General features: G+C 44.3%; 1 protein-coding gene across 1 annotated transcript in view; it reads left to right on the top strand.

Annotated features, from left to right (window-relative positions):
- Positions 1–3,348: 3,348 nt before the first annotated feature.
- ANKRD29 (ankyrin repeat domain 29) overlaps positions 3,349–15,094 on the top strand; it is a gene marked incomplete at both ends in the record, with an annotated part of 56,624 nt that continues 44,878 nt past the window's right edge. Inside the window, 4 exons of the mRNA XM_080714713.1 lie at positions 3,349–3,713; positions 6,166–6,280; positions 8,997–9,173; positions 14,979–15,077. Coding sequence (XP_080570839.1) covers positions 3,349–3,713; positions 6,166–6,280; positions 8,997–9,173; positions 14,979–15,077 — 756 coding nt within the window. The remainder of the gene's footprint in view (positions 3,714–6,165; positions 6,281–8,996; positions 9,174–14,978; positions 15,078–15,094) is intronic.

Raw genomic sequence — 15,094 nt, forward strand, 5'->3', positions numbered from 1 at the left:
AATTATTTTTTTAAGTAAAATCCATCTCGGAATGCAAGTCTGAACCTCTTTTTTTTTTTTTTTTCACAGTATTGGGGATGGAACCCAGGGGCAGTCTACCTCCGAGCTACACCCCCAGCTCTATTTTTTATTCTTAGTTTTGAATCAGGGTCTCAGTGAGTTGCAAAGGGCCTCACTAAGTAGCTGAGGCTGTTCTTGAACCATGATCCTCCTGTCTCAGCCTCCCAGATGCTGGGATTACAAGCGTGCGCCACCACGCCTGGCTGAGCTTCTTTGCATAATAAAAATTCATGGATTTCAGTGCATTGACTTTTGACTTTATAACAGTTATTTCAACTACTCAGCCTCATCCTTTAGGACTGAAGTTGCCAAGAGCCTAACACAGGGGCTGTGGGAGGCTTCCATCAGAGGAGATGTCCACCACCAGATAAACAAAAGCTCTGGGGTCTTTCTTGAGCACACCTTTGACAAGAAAGTAAAGCATCTCACTCCCCTGCGTCATATTAGCGGCAGAAGCCAGTCATACCTGAGCCAGAAATACAGAAACGTGTGTGTTTCACCCCTGTCCTGGGAGTGCGTAAAGCATGATGATCTCCAGTTCACCGATCATCGTAAACTATTTAGATGATCCATAGGAAAATAAATTAATAAAACCTTACCTGTTTTTTAACAGCTTTGATAAATCATGTGACATATATTTTTCCCACTTAAAATATTCATTTCAAAGATTTTTAGTGAATTCACAGTTGTGCAACCATTAGCAAATCAATTTTAGAACATTTTAATCACTCCCAATGAAACCTCACACCCATTATTAACTGTCACTATTTCCTCAATCTCCTTTAGATAACTGCTAATCTACTCTCTATATATGGGTTTGCCTATTCCAAGTATACATGTTTTTAAATCATGAAAATATACATGATCTTACATATGGTATTAAATTTTGAGTCTGAAAATGCTAGTGCTGTGTAGGCTTACCTCTAAAGCAGAATGCCCAAGACCAATACCTTTTCTCTTTGATTTCTTGTTGTTGTGTATTGATGCTGACAACCCTGGGCTTAGCCTTTATGTTTATCAAGCATCTGAAATGTCAAATACTTAGTACAAAGTGGAGCAATGGGTTGGAATAGCCAATGACATTTTAAAGGCATCCTTCTGTATATGGCTTCTCAATCCATTATTATATCCTTGCTTTATATAACTTCTAGTATCTTAGAAATCCATTTATTGGATAAAGCTAATGTTCTCTCGATTAAGAGTACAGCAGGGCACAGTACTCCTCTAATCCCAGTACTTGGGAGGCTGAGTTAGGAGGATAAGAGATTTGAGGCCAACCTCATCAATTTGTCAAGATCCTCAGCAATTTAGCAAGATTCTGTTTTAGATTTTGTTTATAAGATAAATAGGCGCCAGGTGTGGTGGCGCACACTCGTCATCCCAGCATTTGGGAGGCTGAGACGGGAGGATCACGGTTCACAGACAGCCTCAGCTACTACTTGGTGAGGCCATTTGCAACTCAGTGAGACCCTGTTTCAAAATAAAGACTAAAAACTAGGGCTGGGGATATTACCCAGTACTGAAAAAAAAAATATATATATATATATACATATATGGATGGGGGTGTGGCTCAGAGGTAAAATGCCCCTGGGTTCCATCCCCAGTACCAAAAAATAATGTAAGTGTACAATTGAAGCCTAATCACTCTAAACCCTTTTATTTAAACTAAGAGTTTAAATCTTCATTCCCACTTAGCTTTTAATTGAAATTTCAGTTCTGTAAAGTAACATTTCCCTTCTGTATTTCTTTTTTTTTTTTAACTTTTACAAATTTTTTATTGAACGTATTTGGTTTACATTTACACTATACTTGGTACCCTCTCCCCCCCACCCCCATTTTCCCTTCCCCCCTCCCACCAATGATTTTCCAGGGTAACCATGCCACATTCATAGTTTTACACGTATTCTGTAGCCTTAACTTTTAGCATAATAAAATTGATCGACACTTATGTTTGTTAAATTATCAGAAGGATACTGAAGCTGCAAAATAGTTATGGATCATACTCAGGAATGTATTCCAATTCCCTTCTGTATTTCTGCTCCCTTTCTTTCCTGAACTTAACTTCTGGTAGCGTCTAGTGAACAGTGGATTAGCCAACGTTCAGGCAGTAAAGGCTCGCTGGTGGTGTAAATGGGGAGAGTAGAGAATTTGACAAATGTGGAACTTTATGCTCAGTTTTTCTCACGGGGTGTAAAATGCATGCTTTCACACCCCGGGCCCAAACAGATTTGAGTTTGAATCCTGTCTCTATTACTTCCTCGCTGTGTACCTTGAGTAATTTATACTGCTATGCCTCAGTACCCTTATCTTAAAAAATGGAAATGAGCCAGGCGTGGTGGTGGCGCAGGCTTGTAATCCCCGAGCTTGGGGGGCGGAGACAGGAGGATCACGCAGGTTCGAAGCCAGCCTCAGCTGGCTTAAGAGACCCTGTTTCCAAATAAAAAAGTATCAAAATAGGTCTGGGAGTGTAGCCTGGAGGTAGAAGGGCTTCCAGGAACCCCAGTACCACCAAAAACAAACAAACAAACAAATAAAAGAAAGAGTTAAAGCAATTAAAATGTTCAGCACACAGCCTGGTATACAGCCCAATATAGAGCAAGATCTCAACCTGATTTGTCATTACTCAAAGTGTATCCACCAGCAAACTTGAGGAAGGCTCACTAGCTTTCCTGTAAAATTCAGAAGAATCCAAAAAGAGACTAAGTAGTAATGGCATAGCCGGCCGTGGTGGCCTGTGTCTGTAATCCCAGCGCTCGGGAGGCTGAGACAGGAGAATTGAGGGTTCGAGGCCAGCTTCAGCACCTTAGCAAGGTCCTCAGCAACTTGGTGAGACCCTGTTTCAAACCAAAAATAAAAAGGGTTGAGGTATAGCTCAGAGGTAGAATGCCCCTGGGTTCAATCCCCAGTGTCAAATAAAAATGGTAATATCATACTTGGTAAAACATTTTGCAGTTTGTGTAGTGTGCTTTCGCCTTTTGAAATGTTTTGCAGTTTGTGTAATGTACTTTCGACACATCAGGTTCTTTATTTAATTAATTAATTTATTTATTTTGCACAGACTTACTGACCTACCATTGTGGAGGTTCAAGGTTGAGAGGGCAGAGGGAGAGGCAACACTGTCTCCTTTAAAGGCTAAAGGACTTGCCCCGTCCCTCACCACACTGCTCTTGGTTATGTGCGTATTATACCCAGAGGAGACTGGGAAGTTGTCCAGGGACTGTGACTTGTGTGGACCCCACAAAGAAGGAAAGTTGGGGGCTTTCCATCTTGGCAGGGGAGGAGCTTGGGATGGAGGGCAGGAAGGCGGTCACTGGAGGTCACTGCCGCCTGGCTCCTCGCCGTCTACTGACGAATCCTTGGAAGGCAGCATGTGAGCTGGTTCACCGGAAAGGCCGCCCGAGGCAGCAGACTGCCTGGCGCTGGAGCCTGGCTCGCCATTCCTCAGCCACCTCCACTGTAAAATGGGCTAGTAGTGGTACCCACTCCCCTGAGCTCCCTGAGGGTGGAAGGCAGGTGGTCTCTGCAGAGGACATGCTATATGGTACCCAGTCGGCACTTCTCAAGCATCAGCTCAAAATTCTTGAGCCCCAGGAAACGAGGAGCTTAAGGAGCGCTGGCCATTTCTCCGCTGGACATTTCCACGTGGATGCCCAGTGGGCACTTGGAACTCAGCATGTTCCAAGCTGAGCTCTCCTCTTTCTCCTAGGCCTGCCCCTCATGTGGGGTTTCTGACGTTCATGAATGGTGCCACAGTCCACCCAGCACTGAACCAGAACCTGGGAGTCAGTCCTCTCCTCCTCCCTCCAGGCTCTTCCACTGAGCTCTTTAAAATGTCTCTTGTCTAAGTCGGGCGTGGTGGCGCACACCTGTAACCCCAGTACTTGGAAGGCTGAGACAGGAGGATTGCAGGTTCAAAGCCAGCCTCAGAAACTTAGTGAGACCCTGCTTCCAAATAAAAAATAAAAGGCTGGGCGTGGTGGTGCACGCTTGTAATCCCAGCACTTGGGAGGCTGAGACAGGAGGATCGCGCAGGTTTGAAGCCAGCCTCAGCTACTTAGTGGGGCTCTCAGCAACTTAGTTTCCAAATAAAACATTAAATAGGTCTGGGAGTATATCCTGGAAGTAGAAAGACCCTGGGTTCCATCCCCAGTACCACAAAAAATAAATAAATAAAAAATAATAAAAGAGCTGGGGTGTAGCTCAGAGGTAGAACACCCTTGGGTTCAATCACCAGCACCACCAAAAAAAGGGGGGTAAAAGGGCTAGAGATGTAGCTAGGAGGTAAAATGCTCCTGGAAATGTCGCTCCGTGGTGGAGCACTCCAGGTTCAAGCTCTAGTACTGCTGAAAAAAAAAAAAAAATAGCTGGTTTCTGGGAAAGGGAGAAACCTTGAAACGAATGTAATGAATGAAATCAATGAGCAAATAAGTAATGAGACGTCTCTAGCCTGAGTCGCCCCATCCCCTCTGCAGTTGCCCTTTGGGGCCCCTTGTATCTCTTGCCCAGTCTATGCCGTTTCCCCGAACCCTGCAGATTCCAATGTTAGTTGGCTCCAGACTTCAATTCCTTCTCCCTGAAGCTATCGCAGAGACCTTTTTCTAAAACGCAAATAGCTAGAATCTCACAAATGCATCCTTGACTTCCCAGGACCCACAGGATCAAGTCCAAGTTCAGCGGCACAGCACCACGAGGCCTCCAGGCTCTGCCCTGGGTCCCTGCCCACCGTCATAGCGTGCACCCTCTGTCCCTTACACCCTTTGCTCCAGCCTGCCTGGCCTGTGGAGGTCCCCAGGAAGCTGGGGCAAACCTCTGTGTGGGACGCTCTGCACCCTTGGCCCCTCAGACAGGCCCCTAGCTGTCTTTCAAGACTCACTGCAATCATTCCTTGTCACTGAAGACATTCCCAGCCCCCTGGCAGGTAGAACTGACCATTCTCCACACTGTGCTTTCACCACAGGCAGCTGCGGTCCTCTTTGGGCACCTACAGTGACTTCTGATGCCCCTTGATGTGACTTATTTTACTGTCAGGCCATAAAGCCCTGTGGACAGAGACCAAAGTCAGCTCGGACCTCTAGGCCTAGCCCCTGGCCAATGCCACTGTTCCCAGCACATTGCCCTGACCAAGTAAATGTATTGCTTGGACAAGGATTGTGAAAAGCTATGAGGGCAGTGCATTTGTAACTGCCATCTCTTGAGTGTGTACTATCTAAGTGTGTTTATGTGTGTCTCATTTAATTCTCCACTCATGATAGGGGTACCGTATTATTATTATCTTCATTTACTGGGGCCAATAGACGATAAGTAACTCGCTCAGGATCACAGAGCTAGAAAGTGGCCAGAACTTAAACTCAGCTCTTCCTTGCCCCAGATCAACTCTGCTGCCTTACCTCTGCCTCAGCAAACCAAGCCCTTGAAGAAGAATGAAATATTTACAGCTGAGCTGGGTGTGGTGGCGCCTGCTTGTAATCTCAGTACTTGGAAAGCTGATATAAGACAAGAGGATCACAGGTTCAAGACCAGCCTCAGCAACTTAGTGAGGCCCTTGCAACTTAGTGAGACCCTGTTTCAGAATAAAAGAATAAAATCAGGTTTGGGTTTAGCTTGGAGGTAGAATGCCCTTGAGCATTCTAGCTTCCATCCCTAGTACCTGGGTTCCATCCCTAGTTCCACACACTGTGTGTGTGTGTGTGTGTGTGTGTGTGTGTGTGTGTGTGTCTGTGTGTACACAATTGTTCACAAAGCTCAATTTCTAGAGTCTTATGGGAAACCAGGATATCCATCCCAGCAGTAGAGGAATTCCCAGTACTCTCCTAAAGAGAGGAGAGGCTCTAGCTGGTACAGATGTTGCCTATTTGAAGAGGGTTTTTCAAGGGTATTTGAACCTAGGATTAAACAACGAGGTCACTGAGAATGAGTTGTGTTTATGCCTTGCCTGTGTTCACATTTCAGGAAAAGCCAATAGAGCCATTTGATGGCACATATTAAATTCTCTTCCTAATTCATCCTCCCAGACCTGATTCTGGTCTTGTGCAGTCGCTACTAAAAAGGCACTGTTTCATGATGTATGGTACAAGTCAGCCCTGCCTTGCCACTGCTTCTCCCCAGCACCAACAACCATACCGTTCGGCCCAGCCTGGTGCACATGCAGCAAGCTCTGGGTGTGAACGCCATGGCTGAATTGGAAAACTCCAGTGCAGCAGAAGTCATGCCTTCAGGAAAGGCGAATTGTTCACCCAGAATCTGAAGTGGTTTTCTTCCTCCTCAATGAGTCAGGAAGCTATTCAAAGTATGCCTGTGATCTGCTTATCACTCCCCACCTTGCCCTTCTCCTGCAGGTATGCACAAGAGCTCTGGCTTAGGTGTGTGCTGAAGGGTTCTGGAATGAAATGCAATCCTTGCACCAACCAATGCTGTCATCACTGCTGTCACTGTGCTTTTAGAGGGCCTTCTTGATAGCTGAAATTATTGGCATTTTTAAACTTAGCATATGATTATATTTAATGTAATATAGTGGCCTCTCTCTATTCACAGGGACTGTATTCTAGGACTCCTGGTAGATGCTTGAAGCCACAAAGGTTTCTAAACCCTATATACAAAGTGTCTTTAAAAAATGCATATATAAGCCAGGTGTGGCGGTACACGCTTGTAATCCCAGCACTTGGGAGGCTGAGACAGGAGGATTGCACAAGTTCGGAGCCAGTCTCAGTTACTTAGTGAGGCTCTCAACAACTTAGTGAGACCTTGATTCCAAATAAAGTATAAAATAGATCTGGGAATATAGCCTGGAGTAGAAAGCCCCTGGGTTCCAACCCCAGTACCACAAAAAAAATGTACATGTATATATATATATATATATATATATATATATATATACATATCAGTGATATTTTAATTTTTAAATTAGGCACAGTAAATGATTAACAGTGAAACTAATACTAAAACAGTTATAATCATATATAGTAATAAGATGCCAGCATTACAATTTTGCACTTTGGGCCATTACTAAGTAGATAAGGTCAACTTGGATACAAGCACAGCTGATAAGGTGGCTACTAAGGACTAGCAGGATGAGTGAGCTGGCGCATGCCTGGAATCCCAGTACTTGTGAGGCTGAGACAGAAGCGTCACAAGTTCAAGGCCAGCCTCAGGAACTTAGTATAACCCTGCTTCAAAATAAAAAGAGCCGAGGGTGTAGGTAGGAGATAGACTGTCCATGGGGTCAATCTTCAAAAGCAACTAAATGAAGCCAAGTGACTATTGGGTAAGTAGCATACACAGTGTGAATGCTCTGGACAAGGGTCAGTCACATCCTGGCAGGAAGGCTCAAGACAAGGCAAGATTCCATCCTGCTTCCCAGAACAGAATGTGATTTAGAACTTGGGAATTGCTTACTTCTGGAAGTTTCCATTTAATATTTTTGCACCATAGTTAGGACTGGGTAAATGAAACCATCGAAAGAGAAACCACAGATAAAATGGAGCTACACCTACTGATGGGGACATGTTTTGAGAATGGGTGACTGGGCACTTTCATCACCCGAGTACCGTGGAGTGTACTTACACAAACGATCTCATTAGGCAGTAGAACGGTGAAGGACCGCTGTGGTGTGTGTGTCTGTTGTTGGCCAAAATGTTGTTATATACAATGCATGACTGTATTTTAAATACATATTGCATAAAATGCCATTGGGATCAGAAAGGTTTTAAAAACTCTTCCAAGGGCTGAGGATGCAGCTCAGTGGTGGAGTGCCTGCCTAGCACGTGCAAAGCTCTGGGTTTGATCCCCAGCACTGAATTAAAAATAAAAAACTTCCCCAAAAGTACTTTTATTAAACAATGTAAATACCTTAAACTTTCCTGAGATGATCAAATTTCTCTATTAATACTAATATTCTGAATTTAATATTGCTTTATTGATTTTAACTTAGTAAGGAAAAGAGTTAAGGGCTAGGAATATAATTAAGTGGTAGAGTGCTTAACATATGCGAAGCCCTCAACTCAGAGGAGGAAGAGGACCTAAACTAGCGCTTTCCAGCATTTATGGTGTGTTGGGCATTGTATTAGGTAACTAATCTACATCATTTAATCCTTTATGTAAACTTCAAGGCAGGTACTGTAATCTCCATCGCCCAAGAGGACACCGGGGACTCCCAAGGCCAGGGCAGTTGTGCGGGGCTGGGCTGCCCCCCAGAGCTCTCTGGTCCCACAGCCGGGCCCCTTCCTCTCAAGTACCGTTCTCTACCAGTCCTGATCGATTTGATTTTGAGCAGGACACTGTGCAGACTCAGCTCTGCCACTCCTTTTCAAGCCCATTTCCCAGCTCCGTGCCCCCCATTCATAGGCCAACTTTAGCTGGGCTGCTTGGAAATGCCCCCGCAGCAGCACGAAGAGTCCCCATGAGAGCAGCGAATGGCATTCTCTGCCCAGGGTTCCCTGGTCTCACAGGAAACCTTTGGTAGGCTCAGGCTGAAGCAGAAAACTCAGGTGGAGGGAAAGTGAGGAAGTACTTACTCAGCTGGGATCAGACAGAAAAGTCTTAAGGATGTAGAAAAAGTACCAGTAAGCTTCTTCAGGAAGGCAGATCGGGGAGGTATTGTGCTCGCTTAGGGGAAGAGAGACTTGGAATGTTTCCAGAGGAAATGGCATTTGAGCAGAGCCTTGGCCTTGAAGGATGGAGAAAGTTTATTCCAAGCAAGGAGGAAACTGTGTGAACAAAGACATAAAAGGTAGGAAAGCACGAACATTGGTGGGAAATGGGCTTAGCGATGCTGCTTTAGCCACAACTGCGTATTGCTCTGCAGACCACCTCTTGGCTCTGCTGTCTGGTTCCGATAAGGCACATCCCATGACCAAGCGCTTACCATCATCTATTGCCTGGGAGCCTTTCAAAGGGGGCGAAAACTCTGAAACCATTCTCTCTTTCAAATGGCATTATAGACAGGCATAAAAGCGATCGAGTTAACCAGTGCTGGTTTTAAGATCCTGTTTGGTTTTCTCTTGCAGAAGGAAACGCCACTTGCCAACGCTGCATTCTGGGCAGCCAGGAGGGGGAACCTGGCCCTGCTGAAGCTGCTGCTGAATAGCGGTCGAGTGGACGTGGACTGCAGAGACAGTGTACGGAGGGACGGAGGGACGCGGGGTCTGCGTGCCCAGCGCGCCTCTCTCCAGTGCTGTGTGTTTGTTCATGTGTTTGCTTGCTTTCTCCGTATCCAAAAGTCCTAAGTGAGCTGAGCACGGTGGTGCACACCTGTAACTCCAGGACTCAGGAGGCCGAGACGGGAGGATCAGGGGTTGAAAGCCAGCCTCGGCAACTTAGCGAGGCCCTCAGCAACTCTGTGAGACCCTGTTTCAAAATGAAAAAAATAAAATAGGGCTGGGGAGTGTAGCTCAGAGGTAAAAACGCCCCTGGGTTCAATCCCCAGTACCACCAAAAAAAAAAAAAAAAAAAAGTCCTAAGTATAGTGGTGCACTTAAAACCACAAAAGAAGTCAGAAAGGAAACAGTTACATGCATAAAACAGAAGGTGGCCACCATAGGAAAGAAGGAATCGCTAGGAGGCAGCACAGGGAGGTTCCAAGAAGAAAAGGACACTTGGTAAAGAATTCATTAGGGAGGGAGGGAGGGGGGGGGGGAAAGAGAGGGAGATGCACACAGAGGGAGGGGGAGGGAGGGGGAAAGGAAAGGGGAAGGGAGAGGAAAGAGAGAGAAGGAATTTGGAGCACACTGGGCTCCTGTGGGCATGGGGGTCTGTTTGTTTTTTACAAGACTGAGAAAACTGAAAAATCCACCCAGGTACCTATCTATAATTTCTTTTCCTTTTGTAAACAAAAAGACACTAATTAGCAAGTAGAAAGAGGAAATAAAAAATAGATGTTCTGCCCACTAACAGGTCCTACCTAGAGGATTTTCCCCTCCCCAGCTCCAGGAAATGGTTTCCTTTTCTCAGCAGGACTTCTCCACATCTCTGGGGATGAGGAGGACCTCAGATGTGGAGATGATTTTAGCATTTAAATCAAAATGTTTTCAAAAGAGCTTATTGTTTTCCTGGAACCGGGGCCTGCCATGCCAGCTTTTATTGCGCAAATGTGGTTAAGTCCACCCCCAGCCCAAGAGTGAAAAAGCAGAGTTTGCTCCTGGGCCCCTGGGCATCTGGGCAGGAGGGCTGGGTTTGCACCTCCAGATCCCCTCTGTGCCTTCTGCAGCTGGCTCTGTCCCAGAGTCTGGTGAACCGTAGGACTGTCCTCCCTTCCCGCTGCCTTCTAGCTGGGTCCAGCCAATGGAAGCCTTGGCAAAGTTATGGGGTGGAGGGGAGGGGTCCAGAGCCCCGTGCCCCACCCTGTGCGCCCCTGGTGCTTCACCAGCTTGCCCTGGGAGCCCTTCCCTTGCACTGGTCATGGAGCCCATTGTTACCAGCTCCCAGAACTACCCTGTTCTTTTTAGTTTCCAACACCCAAGCCACAGCTTTAAAAATAGTCTCTTTATTAAACTTCCTTCCAATTATCCCAATTTGGATGTACCATCTGTTTCTTGCCAGAGGCCAGACACATGGGGTTCTGGGCATCTGTGAGATGTGCCTGTCTCGTTCTTGCTCGGTGTCACGGGCCCAGTTCCTACCCCACACAGTCAGCACTCTCGTGGCCAGGGCCACAGGCGCTGGTGACCACTATTACTCTTTAAGTTACCCTTCAAGTGCCTTCCTTGTGTCTTCTGGCTTCCAGGGCCACCCTGCTGCGCCCCAGGCCCGGCCTTCCCAGAGCTCTAAGTCATCTGACCTGCCAACCATCTGTCCACAGAGCCCACACTCTGTCTGTCTGTCTGCCAGGTGACCAGCAATTACTTTGGTCACATGAGTAGATATTAATATTTGTGTAGATTACTCCTCTTTATCCAAAAATTTAAAAAAGCCAGACATGGTGGCTCACACTTCTAACCCCAGTACTTGGGAGGCTGAGACAGGAGGATCACTGGTTTGAGGACAGCCTCAGCAAGTAGTGAGACTCATCAACCTAGCAAGACCCTGTTTCAAAATAAAAATGAAATAAGGGTATAGCTTGGAGGTAGAATGCCCCTGGATTCAATTCCCAGTACAAAAAAAATTTTTTTTAATTAACTTTTAAAAAGGATTTCATCACATTTCTGGAGAAATGATTCCTTAAAATATTCCTTAACATCTCAACAATGGCCATTCAGTCATCTTGCCATTCCTAAGAGGCCTCTGAGGTTGGTGGTGACTGAGGGCGGGGGATGTGCGTAAACAGTGCAGGCCTTTGTTCCTCAGGAATGTCGCTGGCAAGGCTTCGCCTGCTCCAGGTCCTCTTGAGCCTGGCCCTGGGTTCGAGGGTGCTTCCTTATGACTGATCTCTAGGCTAGAACTGCCTGTCTATGGGCAAGCCCCAGGACACGTAGGAAAGCCATGGGAGCCAGTAGAATGCAAGGAGAGGCCCACGGGCTTGCTTGGGAATTTTTCTTCACCTGATGTAGACCATGTTCAATTTTTTCCCACAGACAGTATTGTTAATTTTTTTTTTTAATCTAGGAAACCCATACACCAAAAGCTTTACTTTGCTACCGTTCATTTTTGATCCTTGCTGTTTACATTTTCTGCTTTTCTCTTCTCTCTGATGCACATTTAGCATAAGAATGTACAATGGAAAGACTCTTTTATTTTTTCATTTTACGTGTGTGTGTGTGTGTGTGTGTGTGTGTGTGTGTGTGTGTGTGTTACTAGGGATTGAATGCAGGGGCATTCTACCTTCAAATTATACTCCCAGCCTAATTTGTTTGTTTGTTTGTTTGTTTGTTTGTTTGGAAATAGGCTCACTCTAGGTTGCTGAAAGCCTTGCTAAATTGCTAAGACTTTCCTCAAACCTGTGATCCTCCTATCTCAGCCTCCCAAGTACTGGAATTACAGGCACACACCACCGCCATATCTCAGTTAACCTTTTTAGATGTACTAATGCATGTATTAAAGCATTTTTTTGTTTTGGACTTTATTATATTTGTGCACATTTATTTATGCTCTGTTCAAAACCAGGTAGCTCTTTAAAAATACATTTTAACATTAGCCAGTGGAACAAAGTAATCTTAATCTTTAGAGAATAAAATAAGTCAAGTTAATAGTGTTTTGTTTGGGGTACTTGGGATTGAACCTGATCCAGGTGCATTTTTTCTCTGAGCTGTACCCCCAGCCCTTTTTATTTATTTATTTAGTTAGTTATTTTTATTTTTATTTTTATTTTTATTTTTATTTTTATTTTTTGGCGGTTCCTGGAAGCCCTTCTACCTCCAGGCTACACTCCCAGACCTATTTTACACTTTTTCATTTGGAAACAGTGTCTCTTAAGCCAGTGTGCTGGCTTCAAACCTGCACGCTCCTCCTGTCTCCGCCTCCCAAGCACAGGGATTACAAGCATGCACCACCACGCCTGGCCCTTTTTATTTTTTACTTTGAAATAGAGTCTGAACGCCGGGCGTGGTGGCGCACGCTTGTAATCCTAGCATTCAGGAGGCTGAGACTGGAGGATCGCGGTTCACGGACAGCCTCAGCTACTTAGTGAGGCCCTCTGCAACTCAGTGAGACCCGGTTTCAAAATAAAGAATAAAAAATAGGGCAGGGGCTGTAGCTCCGAGGTAGAATGCCCCTGGGTTCCATCCCCAGACCCTCAAAAAAAAAAAAAAAAAAAAAAAAAAAAGAAAGAAATAGAGTCTGAACTAAGTGGTTGAGGGTCTTGTTAATTTTCTGAGATTGACCTTACATCAGATATCCTCCTGTCTCAACCTCCCAAGTACTAGATTACAGGTGTGTGCCACCATGTATGGCTAAGTTGATAGGCTTTAAGTATAAATGAAATATTTTGTGTAGCTCAAGATAATACTTTTTATTTTTTTGTCCACAGTTTTATTCTGGCTTTTTTTATTTGACCATGATGTAGAGTTGAAATACAATCTACGAAGAAGTATAATTATTTGTTTCAGTCATCTTTTCTTTAAAACAAATGAGCCTAATATTTTTCCATTCCTCTTTAAATACTGAAATTAAATGTTTTTTTACTTCCTCTAACTCAAGATTAATTTTTATTTTGCAACCAGTGTGGTCCATGATAAAAATAATTCTCTTTCCTCATGTAAAAAAGATCTATTCTACTGGGCATGGTAGCACACACCTGTAGTCCCAGTACTTGGGAGGCTGAGACAGGAGGACTGCAGGTTCAAAGTCAGCCTTAGCAACTTAGTCAGGCTTTCAACAACTTAGTGAGACCCTGTTTCCAAATAAAAATTAAAATAGGGCTGTGAGTGTAACTCGGAAGTAGAATGCTCCTGGGTTCAATCCCCAGTAACAACAACAACAAAAAAAGTATATTCTTAGCTTGTCTAGTCATATTGGCTTTAAACCAAGTGTCTTACTCCATACAGGCTGCTATTACAAAATACTTTAGACTGGGTGGTTTAAAAACAGCAGAAACTTATTGTTCACGGTCTGGATGATGGGAAAGTCACAGTCAAGGTGCCAGCAGACTTTGTGTCCGGAGAAAGTGTGCTGTCTCTGTTCATAGGTGGTGACTCTGCATGCTTACCCGCCCTTCAACTTCTTTTATAAGGATACTGATTCTTTTCATGAGGGTAAAACCCTCTGGACTCAATCTCTTCTCAAAAGACCCTACCTCTTGCTGGGTGTGTGGTGGCGCATGCTTGTAATCCCCGCGTTTGGGAGGTGGAGACAGGAGGCTCTTGCTGGTTCAAAGCCAACCGTACTGGCTTAAGAGACCCTGTTTAAAAAAAAAAAAAAAAAAAAAAATATATATATATATATATATATATATATATATATACAGAGAGAGGGGGGGGGGGGAGAAAGGTCGACCCTACCTCTCAACACCATCACAGTGAGGGTTAGAATTTAATGTGAAATTTGGAGGGACACATTTAGACCATAGCACCAAGGTTTCACCTACTGCTACCTAAAAGTGGTTATATTACCATTTCAAGCCTTTGAAAACAATTGCAAATTAGACTATAAAAGTCCACTCTCCCTGGAAGGATCCACATCACATGTAAACCTCTAGTCCTTGAACCCGTTTTCTTGTTTCCCTCTCTAAACACATGTTCTACCACTGAGCGACACCTACAGCCCCCAGTCCTAAGATGAAATGAATGGGACCTACCAATTTTAAGCAACTTGCCCCAAATTATACTGTTGTTTTTGGAACTAGGGACATTCTACCTCTAAGCTACACCTCCAGCCCTTTTGATTTTTTATTTGTAAAATAGGGTCTTATCAGCTTGCTGAGAGTTTTGCTAAGTTGCTGAGGCTGGCCTCAATCAAACCTGCAAAGTACTGGGAATACAGGTGTGTACCACCAAGCCAGACTGTATTTTGATGACAGAGATGGACCTGTCTCTCACAGTCCCGACTCTCAATTCTATAGTCTCAGTTCATTCTTTACCTAAATCATTTTAAGTATCAAATAATTTTAAAATTAAATACTTTTGAATATGATTAAATTTTTAATTAAAATAAATTTTTAAAAAATTTAAAGATTTCTAAATACAGAAAACCAACGAGTTACCATTTAACTCATTTTTTCATAAATAGCAGTGAATAGAATAGCTCCAGAATCATTTATGATGAATCATAAAATGAGAAGATTATCTCACTGCTGCCTGAAAATGCCATAACTATGGTTCACTTGGACTTGGTTTCTAAAGATAATAGAAGTCAATACATTTATAAATAGCAAATTCCAGCCTCAGCAATTTGTTGCTTTGCTTTTCCCCATTCAGTCTGCATTATAAGAATATTCATGAGACACTTTTATCACTACAGAAAATTTTGCACCCAGATGCATTCTGGGTAGAGAGATGACTTCTCTGCAGCCTCTTCTCCAAGGCCTAACTGTTCATCTCTCTCTCCTCCACCAGAACGGGACCACACTCCTCATGGTGGCCTCCTATGCCGGCCACATAGACTGCGTGAAGGAGCTAGTTCTACAAGGAGCAGACATCAACCTACAGAGAGAGGTAGGTCAGCTGTGCGT

The sequence above is a fragment of the Muscardinus avellanarius genome (assembly GCF_963383645.1).
Source record: "Muscardinus avellanarius genome assembly, chromosome: 17".
In the NCBI taxonomy this organism is placed as follows: domain Eukaryota; kingdom Metazoa; phylum Chordata; class Mammalia; order Rodentia; family Gliridae; genus Muscardinus; species Muscardinus avellanarius.